Source organism: Portunus trituberculatus, chromosome 31 (genome assembly GCF_017591435.1).
Source record: "Portunus trituberculatus isolate SZX2019 chromosome 31, ASM1759143v1, whole genome shotgun sequence".
NCBI classification, from domain to species: domain Eukaryota; kingdom Metazoa; phylum Arthropoda; class Malacostraca; order Decapoda; family Portunidae; genus Portunus; species Portunus trituberculatus.
Window position 1 is genome coordinate 22,534,430 of NC_059285.1, and position 26,321 is coordinate 22,560,750.

The 26,321-nt window shown below is 42.0% G+C and overlaps 1 protein-coding gene and 1 long non-coding RNA gene across 2 annotated transcripts; both read left to right on the forward strand.

Annotated features, from left to right (window-relative positions):
* The first annotated feature begins 1,032 nt into the window (after positions 1-1,032).
* On the forward strand, positions 1,033-18,752 carry LOC123511332. Its single transcript, XR_006676757.1, has 3 exons — positions 1,033-1,146; positions 15,910-16,005; positions 17,679-18,752. It is a non-coding gene; the product is annotated as an uncharacterized LOC123511332 (long non-coding RNA).
* A 6,731-nt stretch (positions 18,753-25,483) lies between these two features.
* Positions 25,484-26,215, forward strand: LOC123511103 (extensin-like). Its single transcript, XM_045266716.1, has one exon. It carries the CDS (start codon positions 25,484-25,486, stop codon positions 26,213-26,215), a length of 732 nt encoding a protein of 243 aa, XP_045122651.1.
* Positions 26,216-26,321: the final 106 nt, after the last annotated feature.

The window sequence follows — 26,321 nt, forward strand, 5'->3', positions numbered from 1 at the left end:
TCAAGCAATGCTGGCCCAAGTTTAATGTTAGGACAATTGAGTTTAGAGCTTATACTCAGGATAACACGCTGTGTGTATATATGAACTCAAAGGAATGCATAGAGAGAACTGAGAATTTGGGAATGCAGACAGGAAACTAGTCATCAATTACATAAAACATCATAGGAGTGTTTCTAAAGATACAGTGGCCAGGTGGCTCAAGACAATGTTAGATAGGTGCCTATGTTGATGCACCTGCAGTGAACCGAGAGGTTCACTGCAGGTAGTGTTAGAACTGCCTTGGCATCTATGACCAAGGTGCTGACTGTGCCAATTGCCACTATCATGGCCAAGGCTGCTTGGATGCGGGAGGCCATGTTCGCTAGGCATTATAATAAGGATATACTCTGGGACACAGACCCATTTCAAGAAGTGGTGCTGGGTTCTGTGTAATTCATGTTTATGTATATATATATTATGTGGGGTTTTACATTCTTTGATTTATTATGTTCAGTGAAGGTAATGTTATGTTTCCATAATGAAGATTGAGCTCTCTTTCTACAGAGTTTTCTGTACACCTGTTTACATGATGTGGCATTTGACGGGATTAGATGGGTACAGCACCCACATGATTTTAAAATCTCATGTGACTGCAACATCTAGCAGACAGGTGATTTGCTGAAGTAAAATTATTTAAGTACATGAGACTTACTGTAGGTCAGTTGAAATGTGCTATGGATTTTGCGAGGCAAATCACCTCTGCTAGATGGGAGCTTTCACATGCCCTCAGCTCCCTCCCTTTGTTAAGGGATGGATCTTGGGATTCCCAATGACACTTTCCAGACTTGAGTGGTTGGGAGGTGATGATTCATGTTGGTGGTTGTACTCTTTAAAGACTGACAGTGTGGTGAAGCATAGTGTGTCTCATGTGAAAGCTCCTATCTAGCAGAGGCAATTTGCCTAGCAAAATCCAAGGCACATTTCAACTGACCTACGGTAAGTCTCATGTACTTCAGTAATTTTACTTCAGCAAATCACTTGTCTGCTAGATGGCACCATTCACATGAGACACACTACACTTCGCCACACTGTCAGTTGCTACGCGGACACCACACCAGTCGGACGTCGGTACCGCCTCCTGATACGTCGTTACTGCTTCTGTTATCTGTGAGTGGTGCGGAGTATTACCTATTACAATTTTTACTTGTTTGGATTGTGTTGTGGATATCCGTTACCTGTTATAAGGGCGGAGTATTGACTATAGATATCTGTTACCTGGTATAAGGGCGGATTATTGGTTATAGATATCTGTTACTTGATAAAGGCGGATTATTGGCTATAGATATCCATTACTTGATATTAGGGTGGATTATTGGCTATATATATCTGTTATATGAAAATAAGGGTGGTTTATGGGCAATCTCGTGAGCCGACATAGGTGCGAGATGGTTCCTTCTTCGTTACCCATCATAAGGGCGAGAGGAATATTGCTTAATTTCCAAGTTTGGGGCATCTGACTTCCCTACAGGTAATTTTCAATTTACAGTTGTCCTGTGTGAGAGAATAAGGCACCTGTGGGATTGGTATAGGAACAGCTGTTTCCAGTGGTGGCGTCTTGTTTACATTAGTCGCCATGTCTCGGACGCCTTCTGTTGCTAGCCACAGTCCTGAGAGATTTAGAACTACAAGCTTGCCACACACCTCATCTAAGGTTAAGGAACTTCTACTTGTCATGAGCAGTTAAGTTCCTCACGGTCACCTACCCCATCTCCAACCTAGACAGGTGAAGGCAGCACTGCCCCTTCTTTGGGCATGATTATGGATGCTTTAACTGAGTTGAAGAAAGACATGGACAAGCTTAAGAAGGACAATAAAGCTGGGAACTCTAATGTAGTTCATAACAATGCTCCCCTACCTTTGTCAAGTACTACTTTGGCGCCTGTTTCTCAGGAATCACCTGCGGGATTTTCTGGATTTAGATCTCCATCGATGGAGGCCAGCAGTGAGGAGGAGGAACTCCAGGGAGATGTTCCACATGGTAGTGTCTTGCTACAAGGTGCCAAGAATTATGGACCCACGGAAAATGTCTCAGAGGAACTTGACAAGGAGGTTGCTGCAATGGTGAACCACCTGTTTATTAATGGCATGAAATAGGAAGACTACAAAGCCATTGTAGAGGATGATGTCACACTGAGATCAAGTAACTGCCATGCTTTAACACAAGTGGGTTGCAACGCACAGGTGCTGGACGTGCTGCCTGCGGAGGTGAGGAAAGCAGACTTCCGCTTACGTGAAGTGGGAAAGGATATTACTAAGGCAGCTACGATTGTTGTCAAATTACTTACAGTGCTAGATAAGGTGTCTTATGATGAAGAACATCAAGTCATTGCAAATGAGGTGGCCATGCTTAACCCTTATGTTCCGATGATTAAACTATTTTTCAATATCCCATGACGGGTAAAAAATGGTAAACCTAGAAATTGTCAGAAGACTGTTTGAATACTAATAATTATTTTCTCTTTGTTATTCTGAATACAATGATGTACTTTCTAGCTCGATGTGACCTCTGAAAGTTTAGTTATTGCCTTATCAAGGATTTCTCCTTCGCCCGCTGTGTGATCTGTCAAGCAGAAACAGCTCGGTGAGCGATGACACCGCGCAAACACACACACACACACACACACTCTCTCTCTCTCTCTCTCTCTCTCTCTCTCTCTCTCTCTCTCATCTTGGAATAAAAATTGTACACTTCCAATGAGAGAGAGAGAGAGAGAGAGTGTATTCTTTCATCCCTTTTCATATCAAGTTTCAAGCAAATAACATGTAGGTATCATCTCTCTCTCTCTCTCTCTCTCTCTCTCTCTCTCTCTCTCTCTCTCTCTCTCTCTCTCTCACACACACACACACTCCGCGCTCCGTGGAGAACGGACGTGCCTCCTGTGCATGAACGGCATCTAAATAACACTCCACACGCTAAGCAATATGCTTGAGTGAGAATAGTTATTGTTATAGAGGGGCGACCAGAGCGAGGGAACGAGAGTACAGAGTGAACGTAGCGTGGTGACGTGTACATGGGAGTGATCGGAGGTGGGAGAACCTCCACACTCCAAACGACAGAGCGGGAACCCACAAAGGACAGCCATAGCAGCCGCCAACGTATCCAACCACACACGTAACTACCAGGCCTGGCCCCCAGTGACCACACACCCACATGTTCCCAGGAAAAGTAAGGAAAAATGGATAGACCGGTAAGGAATAAATTACCAAATTCAAAATATGTTGATGAGGCCCAGGGAGCAAAACCGAAAGTGGCCAGTCAAAGCATGAGTCCAGCTTCAACAGGGCAACAATGCAAGGTAGATTGGTGATGTTGGAGAAGAGATTTGAGGAGTTAGTGAAGGAATTAAAAGTTCAGAGGAGTGAGGAGGAGCAGGATAGAGAATTCTGCAAGGCTTTGAAGGAAAGAGTTAAGAGACTGGAGGAAAATGAAAACGATTGGTGGATGAGAATGCGCATTTGAAGGTGGAGGTTGAAAAATACAAGAGACGGTTGGAGGAGAAAATGGAGAGAGTAGTAAAGGAGAAAGATGACTTTAAGGAAATGATTAGTGAGCAGAATGAAAGGCTTGAAAGGGAATGGGAACTGAAGAAAACACAATGGACTGAGTCGAGGGAAGCAGAGATGGTTGGATTACAAGAAATAATTAAAGATCAGTTGAAGGAAGACAAAAAAGAAAGGTCCAAGGAACTGGTTAATGTAATGAAGAATAAGGAAACATTGATAAGGAAATAGCAGAAAAGAAGAAGAGTGTGTTAATATTTGGGATGAAAGAACAAAATATAACATATAAGCCGAAGAGAATTAAGGAAGAATTGAAAACGGTAAGAGATCTGTTCAAAAATCTAAATGATGATGAAAAAAAAGACCTACAAGAAGAAGTGGAAGAGATCCATAGACTGGGTCCGTATAAGGAGGAGTGAACAGACCGATTAAAGTAGTACTGAAGTCACAACAATCTGCGGAGGATGTCCTATATAGAACATCAAAGTTAAGAGAGATAGAAGGTTGTAAAGAGGTGTTTGTGAGAAAGAATAGAAATGAGGAAGAGAGGAGAAGATATAAGGAATTGGTGGAAGAGGCGAGAAGGAAAAATGATGAGCGGTCTGAGGAGGAAAGAGAAAAGTTTTTGGAGAGTTATAGGAGAGAGAGTCAGAAAGTGGTATGTGGAAAGAAGGAATACGGAGGAACCCCTAGAGGGAGCAGTGGGTGGACCGTAATGTATACTAATATAGATGGGATACTGTCAAGTAGATTGGAATTGCAAGACTATATGATAGTGGAGAAGCCTGATATCGTGTGTTTGACTGAGACAAAATTGCATGAAAAAACAAAGATAAATTTGGATAATAAATATAATATATGGAGAAAGGATAGGGAGAGTAAAGGTGGAGGAGGAGTTATGATTATGACGAAGAAATAAATAAATGTGGATAAGGTTTGGTATGGGAAGAACAATGCAGAAGTGATAAGCATAAGGATAAAAAGTGATGGAAAAGAATTAATAATCATGGTGACCTATGTACCTCCTAAAACAAATTCTTGGACATTAAGGAATACGACAATATGATCAAGGATACTTTACAGAGTTTGGAAAGTGTATTATCTGGAAAAAGAAAGGTGATACTAGTAGGAGATTTTAATTGTAAGGAGGTGGATTGGGAAAATCTAGTAAGTGGTGTTGGAGAAGAAGCATGGGAGAGAGATTTCTTAATCTAATGATGGAAAATATGATGGAACAGAGGGTGAAGGAAAATACTAGATATAGAGGAGATGATGAACCGGCTAGACTGGATTTGGTGTTAACAAGAGAAGTGTACCTATGTGGAGATATACAATACAAGTGTCCTTTGGGAAAGAGTGATCATGTGGTTATGGAAATGCAGATAGCAACAACACAGCGAAGGAAGGACGAGACATACAGGAGTGGTAGATTGAATTATAGAAAGATGGACACAGAAAGTTTGAAAAATTATTTCAGAAAATTAGATTGGGAGGAGATGTTACAAATCAGAGAAGTGCAAAAGAAATATGAGATTTTTATGAAATATTATAAAGAAGGAGTTATGAAATTTGTACCAAAGTATAAACCAAGAGAGGAAGGAAGAAAGGATTGGTTTAATGCAACTTGTGTTAAGGCTAAGGAAAAGAGAGATGTGGCTTGGAAAAGATGGAAAAAGAGCAGGAATATACTAAATAAGGAGAATTATAGAGTGGCAAGAAATGAGTATGTGAGGGTAAGGAGGAGGAAGAAAGAAAATTTGAAAAAGATATTGTAGACAAGAGTAAGGAACATCCAAAATTGTTTTACAGGTTCATAAATGGTAAACTTAAAAAGAGAGAGTCCATTGAAAGATTAAAAGGAGAGCAAGGGATAGTAGATGACCCTAAGAATATAGCGGAATTGCTAAATAATAGGTTTCAGCAAGTATTTACTAAAGAAACAATGTTTGTAAAGCCACAGAATGTACAAGGAAATGTGCACATGGAGGACATTAAGATACCTAAAAGGAGTTATATAAAATGTTGGAGGAACTTAAAGATGATAAAGCGATGGGACCAGATGAAGTTTCAGGAAAATTATTGAAGGAGTGTAGAGAAGAATTGATTGATCCATTATATGATATTATAAGGTGCTCATTAGAAACAGGGAAGTACCAGTAGAGTGGAAGAGAGCTGAAGTGGTGCCCATTTATAAGGGAGGCAGTAAGGAAGAGCCTCTTAACTATAGACCTGTGTCTCTAACAAGTGTGGTCGGTAAGATTTGTGAGAGGGTGATAAAGAAATATTGGATACGGTTCCTGGAGGATCATAAGTTATTATCGGATCATCAATTTGGCTTCAGGAAAGGGAGGTCATGTGTAACAAATCTACTGAGCTTTTATTCAAGAGTGGTTGACAAAATACAGGAGCGAGGGATGGATGGACTGTGTATATTTGGATTTAAAGAAAGCTTTTGACAAGGTACCTCACGAGAGACTGTTATGGAAAGTAGAGATTTATGGAGGACTGAAAGGAAAAGTGTTAAAGTGGATGGAAAACTACTTGAGATGGAGGGAGATGAGAACGGTAATAAGGGATGCAAGGTCGGACTGGTTGGTGGTGGAGAGTGGAGTCCCACAAGGCTCAGTGCTGGCACCAATACTTTTCCTGGTATATATAAATGACATGCCAGAGGAGTAAACAGTTATATTAATTTGTTTGCGGATGATGCGAAGTTGTGTAGGTGTGTGAAGAGTGAAGAAGATTGTGAAATTTTACAGGCAGACCTGGATAAGATTTGGGAGTGGAGCAAGAGGTGGCAAATGGAATTTAATCTGAGCAAAAGTCATGTGATGGAGATGGGAAAGAGTGGAAGACGGCCAAGAGGGTCATATAAGATGGGTGAAGAAGTAGTGTTGAAAAAGGTGGAAAAGGAAAAGGATTTGGGAGTGATAATACAAGACCATGGGCAGTTTGAGGCTCATATTGATAAGATGTTTGGAGAAACGTATAATTTGATAAAAATATTGGATTAGCCTTCCATTATATGGATAAAGATATGATGAAGAAATTAATTAGTATGGTAATTAGACCAAGATTGGAATATGCTGGAGTGGTTTGGTCCCCTTATAAAAAGAAGCATATAAGGAAGTTGGAGAGATTGCAGAGAATGGCAACAAAAATGGTTCCGGAATTGGCAGAAATGACCTATGAGGAGAGATTAAAAGAAATGAATTTGCCTACCTTGGAACAAAGAAGAGAAAGAGGAGATTTAATACAGGTTTATAAACTGTTGAATGGACTGGATGAAGTGGATAATGAGCAAATGATGTTGAGAGAGGAAAACTTAAGTAGAACTACAAGATCGCATAGTAAAAAGATAGCCAAGGAATATGCTTGAAGGATGTGAAAAATATAGTTTCCCACAAAGATGTGTGGAGGTGTGGAATGGTTTGAGTGAGGAGGTGGTGTCAGCAAGGAGTGTGCATAGTTTTAAAGGAAAGTTGGATGTGTGTAGATATGGAGACGGGGCCACACGAGTATGATACCCAGGCCCTGTAAAATTACAACTAGGTGAATACAACTAGGTGAATACACACACACACACACACACACACACACACACACACACACAGAATCAGCTGATCTTCACTACCTTTGTTTGGGTTTGCCGTGGCCTAGGCGAAAAGTGTGGACTCATTTTCTTTTCATGAATACAGTGTTAAATAATAATGAGTGAGAAAAAGATTCCATCTAAATGCAGGTATGTGACAAGGGAAAGAATGAAAGCTGATGATGACAATGTTGGTGAGGAGGAGGAGAATTTGAAGGCTTTGATACAAACTTCACTATTTGATAGAGTCTTGACTATCGAACGTAAATTAGATAAATTGATAAAGGAGAGTATGGGGATGAAAGAGAATGAAGAACAGGATAAAGAGCTCCAGAAATTGAAAGAAAGTATAAAAAGAGTGGAAGAAAACGAAACTAGGCTAACAACAGAAGAGAAGCTAAAAGATCTAGTTAACAAAGAAGAAGAAAGAGTACAAGATGTGATTAAAAAGAAGTACAAGCATGGAGAATCCAAGATAAGAAAGACAAGGAATCATTTCAAGAAGTATTTCAAGAACAGTTAAAAGAAAGAGATGAAAATATGACAAGCAAAATGATGGAGTCCTCAAGAAAAAGAAAATTTAGTAAGAGAAATTGCGGAAAAAAAGAAGTGTAATTATTTTTGGAATGAAAAAATAAAAAATGTTAAATATAGACCAAGAAGGGAAAAAAGACGAAATGAAATCAGTAAAAGACCTACTAAAACATCTGAATGACGAGGATAGACAGAACTTAGAAGAGGAAGTAGAAGAAATCCATAGAATGGGACCATATCAAGAAGGAACAGTGAGACCAATTAAGATATTACTAGAATCTTACAAGAATCATTAAGGAAAGGAGAAAAGTGATATTGATAGGAGATTTCAACTGTAAGGAGGTAGACTGGGAAAATTATGAAAGTGGTATGGGGGAAGATGCCTGGGGAGATAGATTCCTGAACCTAATGATAGATAATTTGATGGTCCAAAGAGTAAAGGAAAACACAAGATTCAGAGGAAACGATGAGCCGGCAAGATTAGACCTTGTTTTTACAAGGGATATACCAATTAACGATGATATAAGATACAAGTGCCCATTGGGAAAGAGTGACCATGTAATATTAGAAAAGGATATAGAAGAAGGAAAGGAAGATAGAGATGAATCATACAAAAGGAGACCGATTAAATTACAGAAAGGTTGATGTTGAGAATCTCAAGAACTATTTTAAAAACGTAAACTGGGAGGAGATGGAAAACTCATTAACGGTTCAAGAGAAATATAACTTATTTTTGGAAATATACAAAACTGGGGTCAGGGAATATGTTCCGAAATATAGACCTAAAGAAGAAGGAAAGAAAGATTGGTTTAATGCAAGATGTGCTAGGGCAAAGGAGAAATGAGATGGAGCATGGAAAAGGAGAAGAAACAGAAATCCAGAAAATAAGGAAAACTTCAAAACAGCAAGAAATGAATATGCTAAGGTGAGAAAGGAAGAAGAAAAGAACTATGAAAAGGACAATGTCGAAAAATGTAAGGAACAACCAAAATTGTTCTACAGATTCATAAATGGAAAAATAAGACAAAAAGAAACAATAGAAAGGTTAAAAGGAGAAAACGGAATGGTGGAAGACCCAAAAAGGCAGAACTGTTAAATAGCAAATTTCATGAGGTCTTTACTAAGGAATCCAAATTTGAAAGACCACAGGGTAATAGAGAGAGACTGTCTATATGAAAGAGATTAAAGTAACCAAGCTTGAAATAAAAAAGTTGATGACAGAATTGGATGAGGAAAAGGCAATGGGACCGGATGAAGTCTCAGGCAGAATACTGAAAGAATGTAGGGAAGAACTAGCAAGTCCAATATACAACATCATAAAATGCTCAATAGAAAATGGAATAGTGCCAGTGGAGTGGAAAAGAGCTGAGGTGGTTCCCATATATAAGAGCGGAAGGAAGGAAGAACCTTTAAATTACAGGCCGGTATCACTAACTAGTGTAATATGCAAGATGTGTGAAAAAGTAATAAAGAAGCAATGGATCGAGTTTCTTGAAGACAACAAAATATTATCAAATAGCCAATTTGGTTTTAGAAAAGGTCGGTCATGTGTGACAAATTTATTGAGTTTCTACTCTAGAATAGTTGATAAAGTACAAGAGAGAGAGAGATGGGTTGACTGTATTTATTTAGATCTAAAAAGGCTTTTGATAAAGTGCCACATGAAAGATTACTATGGAAGTTAGAGGAGAAGGGTGGCTTAAAAGGAAGCACATTGAGATGGATGAAGAATTACTTAAGGGGAGAGAAATAAGGACGATAGTTAAAGATATGAAGTCCAAGTGGAGAACAGTAGACAGCGGAGTGCCACAGGGGTCAGTATTGGCACCAATACTTTTCTCGTATATATAAATGACATGCCAGAGGAGTGAACAGCTACATAAATCTGTTTGCGGACGATGCGAAACTGTGCAGTCATTAAACAAAAGAGGATTGTGAAATACTACAGGAAGACTTAAACAAGATCTGGAAATGGAGCAAAAAATGGGAGATGGAATTCAATGTGGACAAAAGCCATGTCATGGAAATGGGAAAAAGTGAAAGACGAACAGTGGGAATCTATAAGATGGGAGATGGAGTAGAACTAGAAAAAGTAAAAAAGGAAAAGGACTTGGGAGTGACAATGGAAGAAAATAATCAACCGGTTAGCCATATTGATAGAATTTTCAGAGAGACGTATAATTTGCTAAGGAATATTGGAGTAGCATTTCACTATATGGACAAGGAAATGATGAAGAAATTGATAAGTACTAAAATAAGACCTAGATTGGAATATGCAAGAGTTGTGTGGACTCCCCATAAAAGAAACACATAAGAAAATTAGAGACTACAAAAATGGCTACAAGAATGGTTCCAGAATTTAAAGGGATGGCATATGAGGAGAGACTAAAGGCAATGGATCTACCAACCTTGGAGCAGAGAAGAGAGAGGGATCTGATACAAGTTTATAAATTGATTAACGGAATGGATGAAGTGGATAATGAGAAACTGATCCTGAGAGAAGAATATGACTTTAGAAGCACAAGATCGCATAGTAAGAAACTAAGGAAGGGACGATGTCTGAGAGATGTTAAAAAATTTAGTTTCCCGCAAAGATGTGTTGAGACTTGGAACAGTTTGAGTGAGGAAGTGGTATCAGCAAAGAGTGTACATAGTTTTAAAGAAAAATTGGATAAGTGTAGATATGGAGACGGGACCACACGAGCATAAAGCCCAGGCCCTGTAAAACTACAACTAGGTAAATACACCCTTGATCGTCTTCTCAGAACACGAGAGGCACGCCTGCGTCTCCGTGAGCCACTCTGGGTTCTCAATAGGATGTCTGGAGTCTGTTCTCCATCACCATTATCTCTGTTCTGAGAAAACAGGTGGATCCTCTGAATTATTTTCTGAGTCTTCACTACTGCTGTCTTCGCTTTCTTCAGTTTCTTCCTCATAATCACTGTCACTGTAGTCAGGCTCAGAAGCACTGCTAAATAAAAATTATCTGTCTTGTTCCATAGTGAGTTATGAACTGAGACGTCCCTTCCCTCTTATCAGGGTTGCCAAGTGTTGCCCTCAGAATGGGAGAATAGCTTCGTTACCCCTAAATATACAGAGCTAGTTGCAACACTATGGGTGGAAAAAGAAGCCAGATACTTCCACTCGCCATCTGACTCGAGAAACCGTGTGTGAGCTCAAACATGAGGCGCAGTGTAGCTGCGGTGGCGAGTGGACGTGTTGTGTGTGCGCTCCGTTTTTGGCTGTGGTTTTTACAGTTAGCGAGTGGTGTTTGTGCTTGGTGTCTGTGTGTGGTGCTTTTGAGTGTTAGTGAAGTGAAAGTGTGTACTGCAAGTGTTAGATTAGAGTGAAACAGTGGTTAGAATCAGTGTTTGTGAGTTAAAAGTATTTTGGTAGAGCGAGGAGACTAGGCTTGTAACTGTGAAGTTGACCTTGAAAGAGGATTAGTTGACCTCACTTAGGCCCCTCCACCTTCATGGTTCCCCACCCGCCGTCACCAAGTATTTTTATTTGTTTGTGAGTTAACAGATTGTAAGTTAGTATGGCGGTAGCTACTGAGGTATATCAGAGTGTGATTGAGTGCGTGAAAGAGAGTGTTGAGATGGGATTGGGAGAGTTTGTTGTGTGTGAGATGTGTGGGCATGACAGGAAGGTCGTTGACTTTTCTGAGTGTATGGTGTGTAGGCTCAAGAGCGAGAATTTAGTTCTTTCTCTTGAGCACCGAGAATTACGAGAGGAAATCAGAAAGCTAAGTGAGGGGAAAAGTGCGAACGAAGTTCTCATCTTTGAGTTGAAGGAGGAGGTTAAGAGGCTTGGGAGGCAGTGGAAAAAATTAGGCAGGAGATCAGTGTTAGGCCGAAGGTTGGACCTTCTGAGGGCGACAGGGTGGCTTGGCCCTCTGTCGGGAAGAGCAGAGTGGGGAAGAGGGAGCAGGCGAGCCAGACTGGGAAAGATAGTAGTCAGGATGGGCAGAGATGGCAGGTTGCGAGGGAAGGAAAGCGGAGGCAGTTAGGGAGGATAGGACTAAACCTGTTGAGTGTGAAAATAGGTTCGGTTTGTTGGAGGGGAGGGGAGAGTGAAAGTAGTGGAGTGAATGAAGTGGTTGTGGTGAGTGAAAGGAGAAAGAAGGGGGTAGAGGAGAGGAGGAGGATGGTTGTGCCTAGCACACCTCAGGTGTGTGTGGTGGGTGACTCTCAGGTTAGGTATTTAGATAGCACTTTCTGTGGGAAAGACAGGGATAGGAGGACGAACGTGTGTATGCCTGGTGCAGGTGTGAAGGCAGTGAGTGAGGAGGTGCAGAAGAGGGTTGGGGGGATGGAGAGGGAGGGTGTAGTAGTTTTGCACGTAGGTGGGAACGATGTCAGAGCAGGTGGGTCGGAGGAGTTAGTGGCAAGATTTCGGGAAATGTTAGGCAAGATAAGGGAGAGTGGTAGGAGGTGTGTAGTGTCAGGAATCTTGCCTCGTGTGTATGTTAGCAGGAATGGTTGTCTAGAGCCATTGGTGTGAATGATCGGGTAAAAGGGATGTGTAAGGATGTGGGTGTCAGCTTTGTGGATGTATGGGATAGGTTCTATGGGCGAAGGATTTGTATGCTAGGGATGGTGTGCATCTGAGTAGGAAGGGTGTGGATGTGCTGAGTGGATGTCTGGAGGGGAGTTGGGATGGAGTGTAGGGGTGAGGTAGCAAATGCATTCCAGAAGAAAGATGCTAGACATAAATTAGATAGGATAAACAGAGATAGTGAAAAGATTAGGAAAGATTTCCAGGTGCAAATAGGAGAGAATAAGATTAGGATTCCAAATAAGGAGACAGCATCTAGGAAGGTAGCAGGACTTAAATGTTTTTATGTAAATGCCAGGAGTCTTAGGAACAAGAAGGACGAGTTATCTAGTTATATAGTTGAGGAGGACTTAGATGTTGTATGTGTCACAGAGGCATGGGTAAATGAGGAAAAGTTTAGGAAAATAGGAAAGAATATGAAGTAGATGGATACATTATGTATTTACACCAGAGAATTGGTAGGATAGGTGGAGGAGTAGTTATTTATGTAAAAATCCTTCATTTCCAGTCAGGTTAATGGTATTAAGGTAGATAACAGAGTAGAGTCCTTATGGCTGGATGTTAGAGTAAACAAAAGTAAGGTTATTAGAGTAGGAGCTTTTATAGACCACCTAACCAGTCAGCAGAGGTAGACAACCTTATGGTAGATGAGATAAATAGGGGTGTACTAGTCAGACAATTATCTTAGGGATTTTAATCTTAAGTCAGTAAACTGGGAGAGGATGGTAGGAGATGCTAGTGAAAATAAGTTTATGGAAAGTTTTCAGGATAACTATTTAGTGCAGATGGTAGATAAACCTACTAGGGGGAGGAAGGTTTTAGACATAGTACTAACAAATATTGAGCATTGTTTAAAGGAAGTTGAGGTAGGAGAGACTTTAGCAAACAGTGACCATCATATAATTAGATTTATCATTAATTCCAGTAGGGATAATATAGTGAATAAGACTAGAGTCCCAAACTATCAGAAAGGCAATTATGGTAGGTTACGTCAGTTAAACTGGGAAGATAGTTTTGGAAATAAAACTGCACAGGAGATGTGGGATATTTTTAAGGTTGTAGTAAAGGGTATAGTGATGCAGTGTATCCCTTACAAAGATATAAGGCAGAGAAACAGGAAGCCATTATGGTGGACTCATGAGATAGGTAGCCAGATCAGAGAGAAGAAGAGGGCATACAGAGAGTTGCAGAAAAGTGGGAAGATGTAGATTTGATTAGGTACAGACAGGTCAGAGATGATTTGAGTAAGGTTATAAAAAAAGTAAAAGGCAGGCAGAGATAAAACTAGCTAGAGCTGGGAGTAAAGATCCCAAAAATTATATAGTTATTACAAGGTCAGTGATAAAAGAAATAAGGATAGGATTGGACCACTCAGAAAAGATGGTGTAGTAGTGGATCAAAATGAAGACATAGTAGAATTATTGAATGAACAATTTTCTTCAGTATTTACTAGGAAAGAATAGGAAATCCTGTTACAAACAGTGCGACGAGTAGTTTAAGAGCTTTAGAAAATATTGATATAAAACCGGGAATTATTAGGAAATTTATTCTTGAACTAGACGATAGGAAAGCTAGTGGTCCTGATGAGCTACATGCCAGAGTACTTAGGGAGGGTGTAGACAGTATTTCTGAAGCACTTAAGTTAATCTTTGAAAGATCACTTAGGTTTGCTGAGATACCTCAGGACTGGAAGTTAGCTAATGTTACTCCAATATTTAAAAAGGTAGGAAGGATGATGCGAATAATTATAGACCGATCAGTTTAACTAGTATAGTATGTAAGATACTAGAGAAAATCATTAAGGGTAGTATTTGGGAGCATTTAAATGAGAATAGATTAATTAGAGATACCCAACATGGCTTTAGATCAGGAGGTCCTGTCTTACAAATTTGCTCGATATCTTAGAATATATTACCAAGGAGTTAGATGATGGAAATAGCATAGATGTTATATATCTAGATTTTAGCAAGGCGTTTGATAAGGTACCGCATAGGAGGCTAGTGTACAAATTGAGACTACATGGGATAGGGGTAGGTTAGTTGATTGGATTAGTGAATGGCTTTCTGATAGGAAACAGAGAGTAGTATTAAATGGGGCAATGTCTGAGTGGAAGGAAGTGGTTAGTGGGGTACCCCAAGGATCAGTGCTAGGACCTCTTCTTTTCTTGGTGTACATTAACGATTTAGATATAGGAATTAGTAGCAAAGTATCAAAGTTTGCAGATGATACTAAGATAGCATGTGCAGTACAGGGTGAAAAGGACAATTACAGAATACAACGAGACCTGGACAGGCTGATAGCATGGGCAGACAGGTGGCAGATGGAGTTTAATTCTAAAAGTGTCAGGTTATGCATTTAGGTAAAGACAACACAAACTTTAACTATGAGATGGAGGGATGTTGGCTAGAGGCAGTAGAGGAAGGAAAGGATTTAGGAGTAGTGATAGACAGGACTATGAAATTTTCAAAGCAATGTTTAGAAGCAAGAAATAGGGCAAATAGGATCCTGGGTTTTATAAATAGAAATGTTAGTTATAAAAGTAAGGAAGTGGTGCGTAGCTTATATAATTCCTATGTTAGGCCCCATTTAGAGTATTGCATACAGGCCTGGTCACCCCACTATAGGCAGGATATCAACATGTTAGAAGCAGTTCAGAGAAGAGCAACTAGGATGATACCAGCTTTAAAGCGCCTGGAGTATAGAGATAGATTAAAGGAATTAAACATGTTTTCATTTGAGAGGAGATGTATAAGAGGATATGATAGAGTTATTTAAAATGTTCTCAGATACAAACTACATAGATGTGAGATCTTTCTTTACCTTAGAGGAGGAAGTAGGACTAGAAATCATGGCAGGAAGATTAGAAAGCAAGGCTGCAGGTTAGATATAAGAAAATATTTCTTTAGTCATAGGGTGGTAGACTTCTGGAATGCATTGCCAGAGACGGTTGTAAATAGCACTAGTTTGACAATGTTTAAAACAGATTAGATAAGCACTTAAATTTATTAGATTTATAATTATGTATAGCGCTGCATGATAGTTTTATAAGAAATTTACTATAGTTAAACAAGACATGATCCCCATGTATGGGGATCACAGATTGTAGAGGAATTCGCTGCAGGACTTAGCCCTGTTAATGGGCCAAATATTTAGAATTGGTATATAATGTATTGTGTACTTGTAAGTGTATCTTTAAGTACTGATGACGAGGTCGCTGTGCGACTGATACAGGATAACCTAGATGGGCCCTGGTGGCCCTTTGTTATCCTATTATTTATGTTATGTTATGTTATGTTATGAACGATCGCCGTCACTACGGACGCACTGATGCAATCATTCATATACAGTCGCCGGAACATAAGGGTTAATGGTGCCTTGGCATTATTGGGCAATGCCCACTACAGAAACAACTTAACCCGGTTACATGTCATCAAGCAGGACATTAATCCCAAATATTTACACTTGTGCACAGACAAGGCTCTATTGTTTGGGGATGACCTTTCACAAGCCACCAGGAAAATTGAGGAGGCAGAAAGGCTGAAAAGCAAGTTCACTTGTAAGAAGCCTTCTATGTTTTGGACTTCCAGCAGTGGCAGATTTGGTGGGGGTAAACAGCGGAACTTTTTTGCCAAGGCCCCCTCCCATGGATTTTCATCCAGATATCAACCATACGGATTTTGCAGGATGCCCTCCAGTGGTGAACCCAGGCGCTCCTACCCTGGTCAAGCTTGGACGTCAAAAAACCTGCGAGGCCGGGGTCAACACAGGTGTTAACTCAGGTGAGACAGCAGTTTGAGGCTGGGCAACTTCACAAGTTTATCAATGAATGGCATGTGATTACGAGTGACCCGTTCATCTTGGATATGGTGGAACATTGTCATCTGGATATAGATGAAGATAGTATTGGATATTTATTTAGTGAGGATATACAGTATGTGTTTAGTGAGGAAGACACACTGATTATGCATCAGGAGGTTAATAAATTGTTAGAGATAAAGGCCATCATAGAGATGCATAGACAGGATCAACAAATACTTTCACCAGTCTTCCTGAGGAAGAATAAGACTGGGGACTATAGGATAGTGTTAAATCTTGAGAAACTGAACAGGCATGTAGCCTATAATAATTTTGAAATGGAAAATTTCGAACAAGCAATACAGTTAGTTAGTCAAGGTGATTTTATGGCCTCTATTGATCTTAAGAAGGCATATTATTCAGTGAAAATTGCAGAGGACCAACAAAAATATCTTTGTTTTAGATGGTCGGATAAGATTTACCAATTCACATGTCTACCTAAAGGATTTTCTGATGGACTTCGTCTCTTTACAAAACTTTTGAAGCCTGTTTTCTCAACACTAAGACATAAAGGCCATAACATCACTAGTTATATAGATGATACGCTTATGTGTAGTAGCTCTTTGCCTAGATGTTTTGATTACATGAATGACACTATTCAGTTGTTGCAAAGAGTTGGTTTCTGCATAAATGTGGAGAAATCTGTATTGATTCCCACTACGCGTATTGAGTATTTAGGCGATGTGATAGATTCAGTGGCCATGACTGTTACACTGCCTATGCATAGGAGGGATAAGATTATGCAGCATTGCTCTCTTTTAGTCACCAAAAAGAAAGAGAAAATTAGAGTAGTGGCTAGAGTGATTGGACTGCTGGCGGCAGCAATCTCAGCTGTAGAGATGGGGAAGCTGCATTATAGGAGGATGGAAAGGGCAAAGATCAAGGCTTTGGAAGAGGCATGTGGAGAGTTTAATAGATGGATGGATATTACTGAGGAGATTAGAACAGATTTAAACTGGTGGATTAAGGAACTGGAGACTCAGAACAGGAAAATATTCAGAAAGGAACCAGATACTGAGTTGTTTACAGATGTTTCAAATCTAGGTTGGGCAGGTTGCATCAATAGCATCATTACTAATGGCAGATGGTCCACAGATGAGGTACGTTTGCACATTAATGCACATGAATTAATGGCTATATTATTCACATTGAAATCTTTTACCCATCTCCTTAGAGGGTTGCACATCAGGGTGTTATGTGATAACACCATGGCAATTAATTACGTGAATGAGATGGGAGGTGTTAAGTCGATAGTTTGTGATGACATTTGTCGGGACATATGGGAATGGTGTGTTAGTAATGGTGTATGGATTACAGCTTCTCACATACCAGGCAAGTGCAATGTAATGGCAGACGCGGCATCACATTCCTTTAATGACAGGCATGAGTGGCAGCTGAATGAGATAATATTTAAGGAATTGTGTTATATATTTGGGACTCCTTGCATAGACCTGTTTGCTTCCCGTTTGAACAAACAAGTGGCTCAATTTTGTTCATGGACACCGGATCCAGAGGCTGCATATATAGATGCCTTTACAATTCCATGGGCAAAGTTTGACTTAGTTTACCTCTTTCCTCCATTCTCTCTGATCTCTAGATGTCTACAGAAGTTACGGGAGGAAAGGGCCAGAGGATGGATCATAGTTCCACTTTGGCCATCGCAACCTTGGATGGGCATGCTCCTTCGGATGCTAGTAGAGGACCCTCGGGTCATACAGAGCAGGAAGAATGTGCTACTGCATCCGTCAACTGCAGAGGAGCACCCAATAATGAAACACACAAATTTGATGGCTTGATGGTCAGTTGTTAGGACACAACTTGGAGCACGTGGAATATCTAGAGAAGGTACGGAAATCATCATGGCTTCAACTTGCGCCCTTCCTCGTACGCCCAGGTATGCGACAACCTGGGATGTGAAATCTGTATTACAGAAGAAAAGGATCATGGAACTACTACACAGCCTCTCTCTGAAAGACTTTTCGCTAAAGTTGGTGATGCTGATGGCACTGACACAGGCAGCCAGGATCCAAACTTTGCACTTATTATTGCTGGAAAACATTGCATTTAGAGAAGACTCATTTTCAGTTTTGTTAGGAGGTAACATCAAGCAATGCAGGCCAAAATTTAATGTTCATACGATTGTGTTTAGAGCTTATACTCAGGATTATAGACTGTGTGTATTTAGGACTATGAAGGAATATATAGAAAGAACTGAGAGGCTGTGGACAGAATCTGGGAATGCAGATGGGAAACTACTCATAAGTTATATAAAACCTCATACGAGTGTTTCTAAAGACACGGTGGCCAGGTGGCTTAAGACAATGTTAGGTAGGTGTGGGATTGACACCAAGTGGTACACAGCAGATAGTATTAGACCTGCATCAGTCTCTATGGCAAAGGCACTGAAAGTGCCAATTGCCACTATCATGGCAAAGGCTGGTTGGACACAGGAAGCCACATTTGCTAAATATTATAATAAGGATATACAAGGGGACAAAGACTCTTTTCAAGAGGTGGTGCTAGGCTCAGTATAATGTATGTTTTGATCTGTTATGTCCATTGAGGATAATGTTATATTTTCATAAAGAAGATTGGGACTTCATAATAGGGAATTTTCTTTACACCTATTTACAAGATGTGATTTTTGACTGAATTATATACATACAACACCCACATGACTTTAAAATCTCATGTGAATGGCGCCATCTAGCAGACAAGTGATTTGTCAAAGTAAAATTACAGAAGTACATGAGACTTACTGTAGGTTAGTTGAAATGTGCTTCAGATTTTGCGAGGCACATCACATCTGCTAGATGGAAGAGTTCACATGCCCTCCACTCCCTCCCTTTAGTTAATTGATGATTCTTGGGTTACACAATGACAATTTCCAGACTGGAATGGTTGGGAGATGATGCTTCATGTGGGTAGTTGTATCTTTAAAGACTGAAAGTGTGGCGGAGTGTAGTGTGTCTCATGTGAACTCTTCCATCTAGCAGACGTGATGTGCCTCGTAAAATCCGAAGCACATTTCAACTAACCTATGGTAAGTCTCATGTACTTCTGTAATTTGTTCCTAATCTAGCAAAAACACAACTTTATGAAAATTTCAATGTATCTTTTTTATAATTTTTATTTTTACATACCGTAAGTGATGGATAACTTAGAAGAGGAGGGAAGAAGGGTGGTGAGGTGGAGGGAGGTTGTCAAAGGATGAATCACTATCCATGAAAACATCTTTGTAACTTTTCTCCTGGTGTGATTCCTGTGAACTTACTAGTGGAGGGTTGTGGCTCATTAACACTTGCACTCTCACCAGATTCCTTATTTTCATCACTAATAAGCCCTTTTGGTGCTATTGTAAGTTCTTAAATGAAAAACTACCAAAAGAATGCAGAAGAATGTTGTTTTTCTCAAGATTGTGGCAGAACTAGGAATGTGCATTGGCATCCGGTATACTGGTAATACTGTTATTTCTGATATTACCAGTAATACGGTATCAAAACAGTACAGTGGTGTCTGCGAGAAGGGAGATGACAGAGCTTTGTATACGACCAAATGTGCAGCTGTTTGTTTACCAGATATTTTCATCACTAATATTTTTTTGTTGTTAATATAAGTTTATAAATGAAAAACTACATATAGAATGCAGGAAAATGTTATTCTGATGATCATGGCAGCACAAGTCACAATTGGCAGAGGAGGAAAGGAGACACCAGGGAGCCTTTGTTTACAACCACATGTGTGAACATTTGACTATCAGGTAGTTTTTCAAGTATTAAATCAAACTTTTGCGTTTGAGTACTGAAAAATTCAAGTATTTAGACGTTCGAGTATTTACTCTCCACTGTACAGTTTTCTACACAGAACAGTGAAAAAGTGGAATGCATTGAATAATGACTTGTTGCTACATATACTAATTACTCATATGTAATTACATATGCCTATATGCCTATATTCCCACACTCAGCACAGAAAATCAACCAGCACCTCTAAATAGAGATCATGCCTACAAAAGTACCACGTCACCTCTGCACGCATGCGCGCCGGGAACCACCAGCCCAGCCAACCACCATACCTCAAATCCTTTCTGTGCTCGGCATGGTGTTCACCTGCATCTCTTTTCGCTTCTTCCTGCCTTTTTTGGTGTCCGCTTCCTTGCCGCTTCCATTTCTACTTCTCCCTGAGTTACCATGGCCACTCAGAGTTGTGTTGGGTGCAAGAGGTGGTTGCCGGGCGATGCTTTAGAGCCGCATTCGCACTGTGTGTCTTGCCGGCCCGCCATGTGTTCAGCTGAGGACCGGTGTAGTGAGTATTCCCATCTCTCCCTTCTCCAGTTCTAAGTGTATATGAAGGATGCTGAGAAGCGTTCTGCTAAGGAGAAGAAGCGGGCCAAGTTGTTTGGCAGTTCCAGTGAGAAGCGTTCTCACCAGCAGGAGCTGGCTTCAGAGGCCCCTTGGGCCAGCAGATTTGTCTCTGTAGAGTCTGATATTGCTACTATGAAAGCTTCTATTGCCTAGTTGTCAGTGGTCCTTTTGCCCCTTGCCTCTGGTTCTGCGTTTTCAGGGTTTGCGGATGGCCAAGTGAGTGTGCGTCTGCCCCTCAGGTTGGTGCCAGGTGTGAGGGGGCCCCGGTTTACCACCAGCTCAGGCCCTTTGGTGGTGGCTGCTGGTAGTAGTGGAGCAAGTCTCAGTGTGTCCCCTCTCCCCGGTTTGGCTCCGGGAGTGAGTGGGGGTCAGGCTCCCTCTGTTCCAAGCCCTGCCCCGGAGCTGGTGGTTGGGACAGTGAGTTTGCGTGCGGGCCCACACTCTGCCCCACTGCCAGTACCAAGTGGGGTGCCTTCTCCTGTTGTTCCTAGCCCTTCCATGGAGTTTTTGGGGCTTGGTGGAGTTAGCGTGTGTGGGGCCCCTCTCCCTAGTCTGGCTCTGGGAGTGAGGGGGGTTCAGTCCCGAGCTGTTTCAGGCTCTTCCGCAGACTTTTCTGGCTTTGGGGGTTGTAGGTTGCAAGTTGTAGGCTGTGTGTATGACACTAGTGGCTTCTCTTTGGCCTCACGTAGATTGGTTTCCCCTTGTTGCTGGACCTGCTCGTGGACAGTCCCTGGGTTCTTCCCATGTGGCAATATTTCCATCAACAACCTCACCGTTCCCTCTTTCACGGTTCTCTGGAGAAGCTCCATCTTCACGCGTGGCGACTCTCCAGCGTCTCTTCTGAGTGCTAAGGTTTTTCGCACAAGGCTGCTAAGTTCATGTCTTGACCAGTCAGGCAGTCCTCCACCTCAGTTTACCAGGCAAAGTGGAGAGTTTTTTGTGGTTGGTGTGAGTCGAGGGGTTTGGTTCCGTGCTCTGCCTCTGTAGTAGTGCAGTTGGCAGATTTTTTCTTATTCCCTTTTGAGTCTACGCACCTGTTAGTGTCAGCGATTAGGGGTTATCATTGTGCCTTAGCTCCTGTTCTGCGTCAGTCAGGCATATATATATACCTTTTCACCGATCCAGACCTTTCTTCTCTGTTCTGTTCCTTTGTGGTCTCTTGTCCATCTCGTTTACCTGCCTGGGACCTTTCTTTGGTCCTTCAGTTCTTGTTACGTCCTCCTTATGAGCCCTTGCAGACAGCCTCGCTGAGAGATGTCTCACTTAAGACCGTGTTTTTTGTGGTGCTCGCTTCGGCTTGTCGAGTTAGTGGGCTTCATGGCCTGTCGGCTGAGGTGCGTCACTCCAAAGGTTGGATGCCCCTGACCTTTTCCTTCGCCCCCGATTTCCTGGCTAAGACTCAGTGTCTGGGCCAGCATTCTTTCGATGAGTTCACTACTCCTGCTCTTCTTGATTTTGTCGGGGAGAATGAGATAGACCGCCTTCTTTGTCCGGTTCGGGCGGTCTGTGAGTATCGTCACAGGACTAGGGATTGTCAGCCAGCCTGCTCTAGGTTGTTGGTCATGGTTTCGGACGAGCTGTTCACCCTGATACCTTGTCTAAGTGGATTTGTCAGGTGATTCGGAGGGCCTATGAAAATGTCTTGGAGGAGGAATCGTGCTTTCTGGTTTGGGCTATTGCAACCAGTGTTCTCTTTAGAAAAGTTAAGAGTCTAGACTTGGTCCTCAAGGCTCGTACGTGGAAGAGTATGACCACGTTTGCCTCATTTTACCTAAAGGATGTTACTCATAGGTATTTAGATACTTTTTCCCTTGGGCCGATAGTTTCAGTGCCAAGGGTTGTTCACTGATGCTGGTTTAGTTTTCTTTCTGGACTTCCCTTGTTGTCAGCAACAAGATTTACGGATATATTATTTTTTTGTTTTCGGGATTTTGGCGATTTTGGAGATCGTATCTTCCATCTTCAGGGTTCTGTTACACCCTCCCACCTATACTTGGGAATCTGGCATATGTAATTACATATGGGTAATTAGTATATGTAGCAACAAAATAGTTTTTTAAAGTAAAAACTTTTTTTGTGAATATATTTACCCATATGTAATTACATAGTAAGAGGTTCCCTTCCTCCCTCCCCTCTGTGTTTCTGTCAATTTGGGCTGAAAGGATCTGAGGTATGGTTGCCGGCTGGGCTGGTGGTTCCCGGTGCGCATGCGCACGGAGGTGACGCGGTACTTTTATAGGCATGATCTCTATATAGAGGTGCTGGTTGATTTTTTGTGCTGAGTGTGGGAATAATGGCATATAGGCATATGTAATTACATATGGGTAAGTATATTAAAAAAAAGTTTTTACTTTAAAAAACTATTGTTGTTACAGTACATAATATGCACAACTTTAAGGAAAAATTGGATAAATGGAGACATGGAGACAGGACACTATGAACTCCACTCGAACCCTGTACAATACAACTAGGTAAATACACTGCTATCTTCTCTTCATACTGTGTATTTCTTCTGCATCCAATCCCATAACCACCTCTCTCTCTCTCTCTTGAGCTGACGGAGAGGACAGTGTTGTCACTTTTCCTGACTTCCCCCATCCACCTGCTTTTTTTTTTTTTTTTTGTTATACCATGAACTAAAGGTTGCAGGTACAATATGTATGTATGTATGCATGTAGGTATTATTTGTGTGTGTATGTACATATGCATGCACACACAGTCCTGCCACTTTTCCTGGCTTTTCCACTCACCTACTCCCACTTATTTTGCTATACCATGAACTATAGGCTGCAAGTACATTATGTGCATATGTATGTATGGATGCATGTAGGTATTATGTATGTATACTTGACCGTTCTCAATACGCTTTTTCTGCATGTTTTAAACTATCGGCCATCTGCAGACTTAGTCCATTTCTGTTTGTTGCATCCGGTATCAGATCAGAAAATACGGACCAGTAAATTTTGTACGTTGTATCTGAAGTCCATTGCATTGGGGTTTGTTGCATCAAAGGTCTATTGTACTTCAGTCCTCACCATGGATATTGCACCTTTGCTGTGCCCAAAGGTTGCATCTACTGGGCACTAGATAGACACTGAGTTCCACCCCTGTGACTCATGCTACGCTGTGAGTAGTTTCGGTACACGCAGTTGGCTCCTGGAGGCTGAGATTGATGTGGGGTGCAGTGAAGTGGTGATGGTGCACACTTTTAGTGACATTAATAATGCTTTGGCGACTTCTAGTGACACTTTTAAGTGCCTAGTGACATTGGTGATGCCTTGGTGACTGTCAGTGAAATGCCATGAAATGCTGAGACATTTGTGCACTGACTGTGAGTTAGTGGTGACAAGGTGTGAGCCCTATGATAATAGGGCCTGTGTAGTAAGGAAACTTTTTGTTTTCTATCATCCCTGGTTTTGTGGTCATCCTGATCTAAGAGTCTTTCACTTCTCCATCCTGCAGTGAACCCATCTTAAGGAGTATCTGTTATGTTCCTGGTGAGTAGTGCTGGGAGGATGACAACAATGTGTTTGGAGGAACAAAAAAATTTTGAGTCAGAAAATCACTTTCACTGTTTGCTGAATATTCATCATATGATATCACATTAGAACATAGTGTTATGAATGGCTTTTAAATCCAAAAACCAAGGTAAACACACCTCAATTAAAAGGTTGTTTATTTCAAATTGTCTTACAATTTTTCTCCTGCTAATTATCAGTCCAGTATTGCTTCCTGGTATAAAAATTCTGATTTACAAATAAATGTAATTTTGTTTGTTGGGTATTGGTGTTGATTGCTTAGGTTTGTTTACTCACATGTGAAACTTATATGAGATGTTTTATCATTAAAAACATTTTAAGATGATAACTTCAACATCTTACCAACTACAATAACAAAGAAGTTATTCGTGTTGAAAGTTTCGGAAACAAACTCGAGCAAAGCCAAACAAACACACCGCTACTCACGATACCGCTATGCTTCTGGCCGCCGTTGTGGAAAGACTTCAACAGCCGCTCTCTGTGTTTTTCCTCCTGCCAGCGCAAGGGATCCCTGGAGCACTGTCTCCTCCAGGACAGGTGTGCTGCGGACTCAAATAGCAGTGACCTGTGCGACACACCTGTGCAGTTGCCTGCCTGCAAGGCGGCGACATCAACCGAGGTGATGGTCAACATGGAGGTTGGTCTGCCGCCCACCGCAGATGTTGCCATGCCTACCGAGGCCTTACCACCTCTCCCCGCCCCCAACAAGCGGATTTGCCCAACCTCACCTGTGAAGGACGCCACAGGAGACAAGACTTCACGCATCGAGCAGGACTTCCAGCCCCACCCTGACCAGTATGTAAAAGTGTCATTCCTCTGGTGCTAGGATTTTCAATAATCCTAGCAAAGTTTCCCATGCCCTCCATCAGTCAAACCTGGCGAAGTACATCATGGGGGAGGAAACTCATTCTCTGGGCAACAGGTCCGCCCTCGTCATTGCTGTGTGGGAACACCTTCTCCCTAAGGTACCTACCTGAATTGTCCAGCACCACCTTTGACCTGGGGGAATGGTCAGTTTACTGCCGCAGAGCTGAGAGGGTGTGTGGTGACTTTCAGTATGCTAGGGTGGGACCACTAGGAGATGACGTGGCCCTGACTGACGTCCTGGACAAGTTTCAGGCCTTTGACGGTGGACGTGTGGTAGAGCTTGCCTGGATCCCAGCACATCACCTGCCAAGAGCCACCACGGGGAGGTGGGTACGCCTCAAGGTTAGGGGCACACCTCCTACAAAGGTGGCTATCTCCCAGGTGGTCTACCGGCCTCTACCATATCTCCTTCCTCTCCTCCCCTGCCCTGGATACCAAAAGATCGGCCACTCCATCAACACCTGCAGGTCAGCGATACGTTGTTCCAGATGTAGTGGTCCCCAGTCCTACAAGCAGAACAAGGACACCACCTGCACTAGGCCATACCACTGCTTCCAGTGTGGAGGGGGGCACATGGTCCTAGGTCATCATACTGTCCCCTCAATCGCCATGCCCAGCAGGTTTACACAGCCATGGCACAAGATGGCAAGCCCCTCCACGCCATAAACAAGGAGCTACGAAACATCGCCCTACAGAAACCACATGTACTTCACAGGACAAGCCATACTCCACCTGCACCTTCTCCACACAGCCCCAACCACACTTCACCTGCATCTGCCACTTTGACCAGGCCTCACCTTCCACCAGTAAGGCAAGTCCAGTCAGGTGTCTCTTTCTCTGCCATCACCACAGGAAACAGGTTTTCTGCCCTTCAGGATCCACAGAATGAGGATGACATCGTGCTTGATGACATTACCGTTGCTCCCGAACCCAGCCTCACAACCAGTCCCATTAGGTACCGTCGTCAGCCTCACCCGAAACCTCATGGATACCAACCACCTCCACCAACCCCGACGCCTTCGATGCAAATAGACAGCTCTACTCACCACACTGTTGTAGCTGAAGTCCACCAGCCACATTCCCCCTCACACCACCAAGACTCAGGGATGGGATGTTCTTCCCGTCCTGACGGCTCACCTTGTCCCATACCCACCATGCCCCCACAGCAGCTTGCCCTTCCTGCAGACCCCACCTGCTCAACACCTAGCCCTACTCCTCCTCTACGCACTGAGGAGGTTCTCTCTGAAGTCTTCACCCTTCTCCGAGATGCCTACCAACTGTACCAAACGGGCACTTCTGTGCCTATAATCCTCACCACCCTGTGGCCCACTCTCTCCAAGCTACTTACCACTTTCCTTCAATAATGGCCCTTACCTGTCTCTTCTGGAATGCCAGGTCTCTCCCCAGGAAGACAGCCGAGCTTCAGTCGCACCTCCAGGACACACTTCCCTCGGTGGTCGGGTTGTGTGA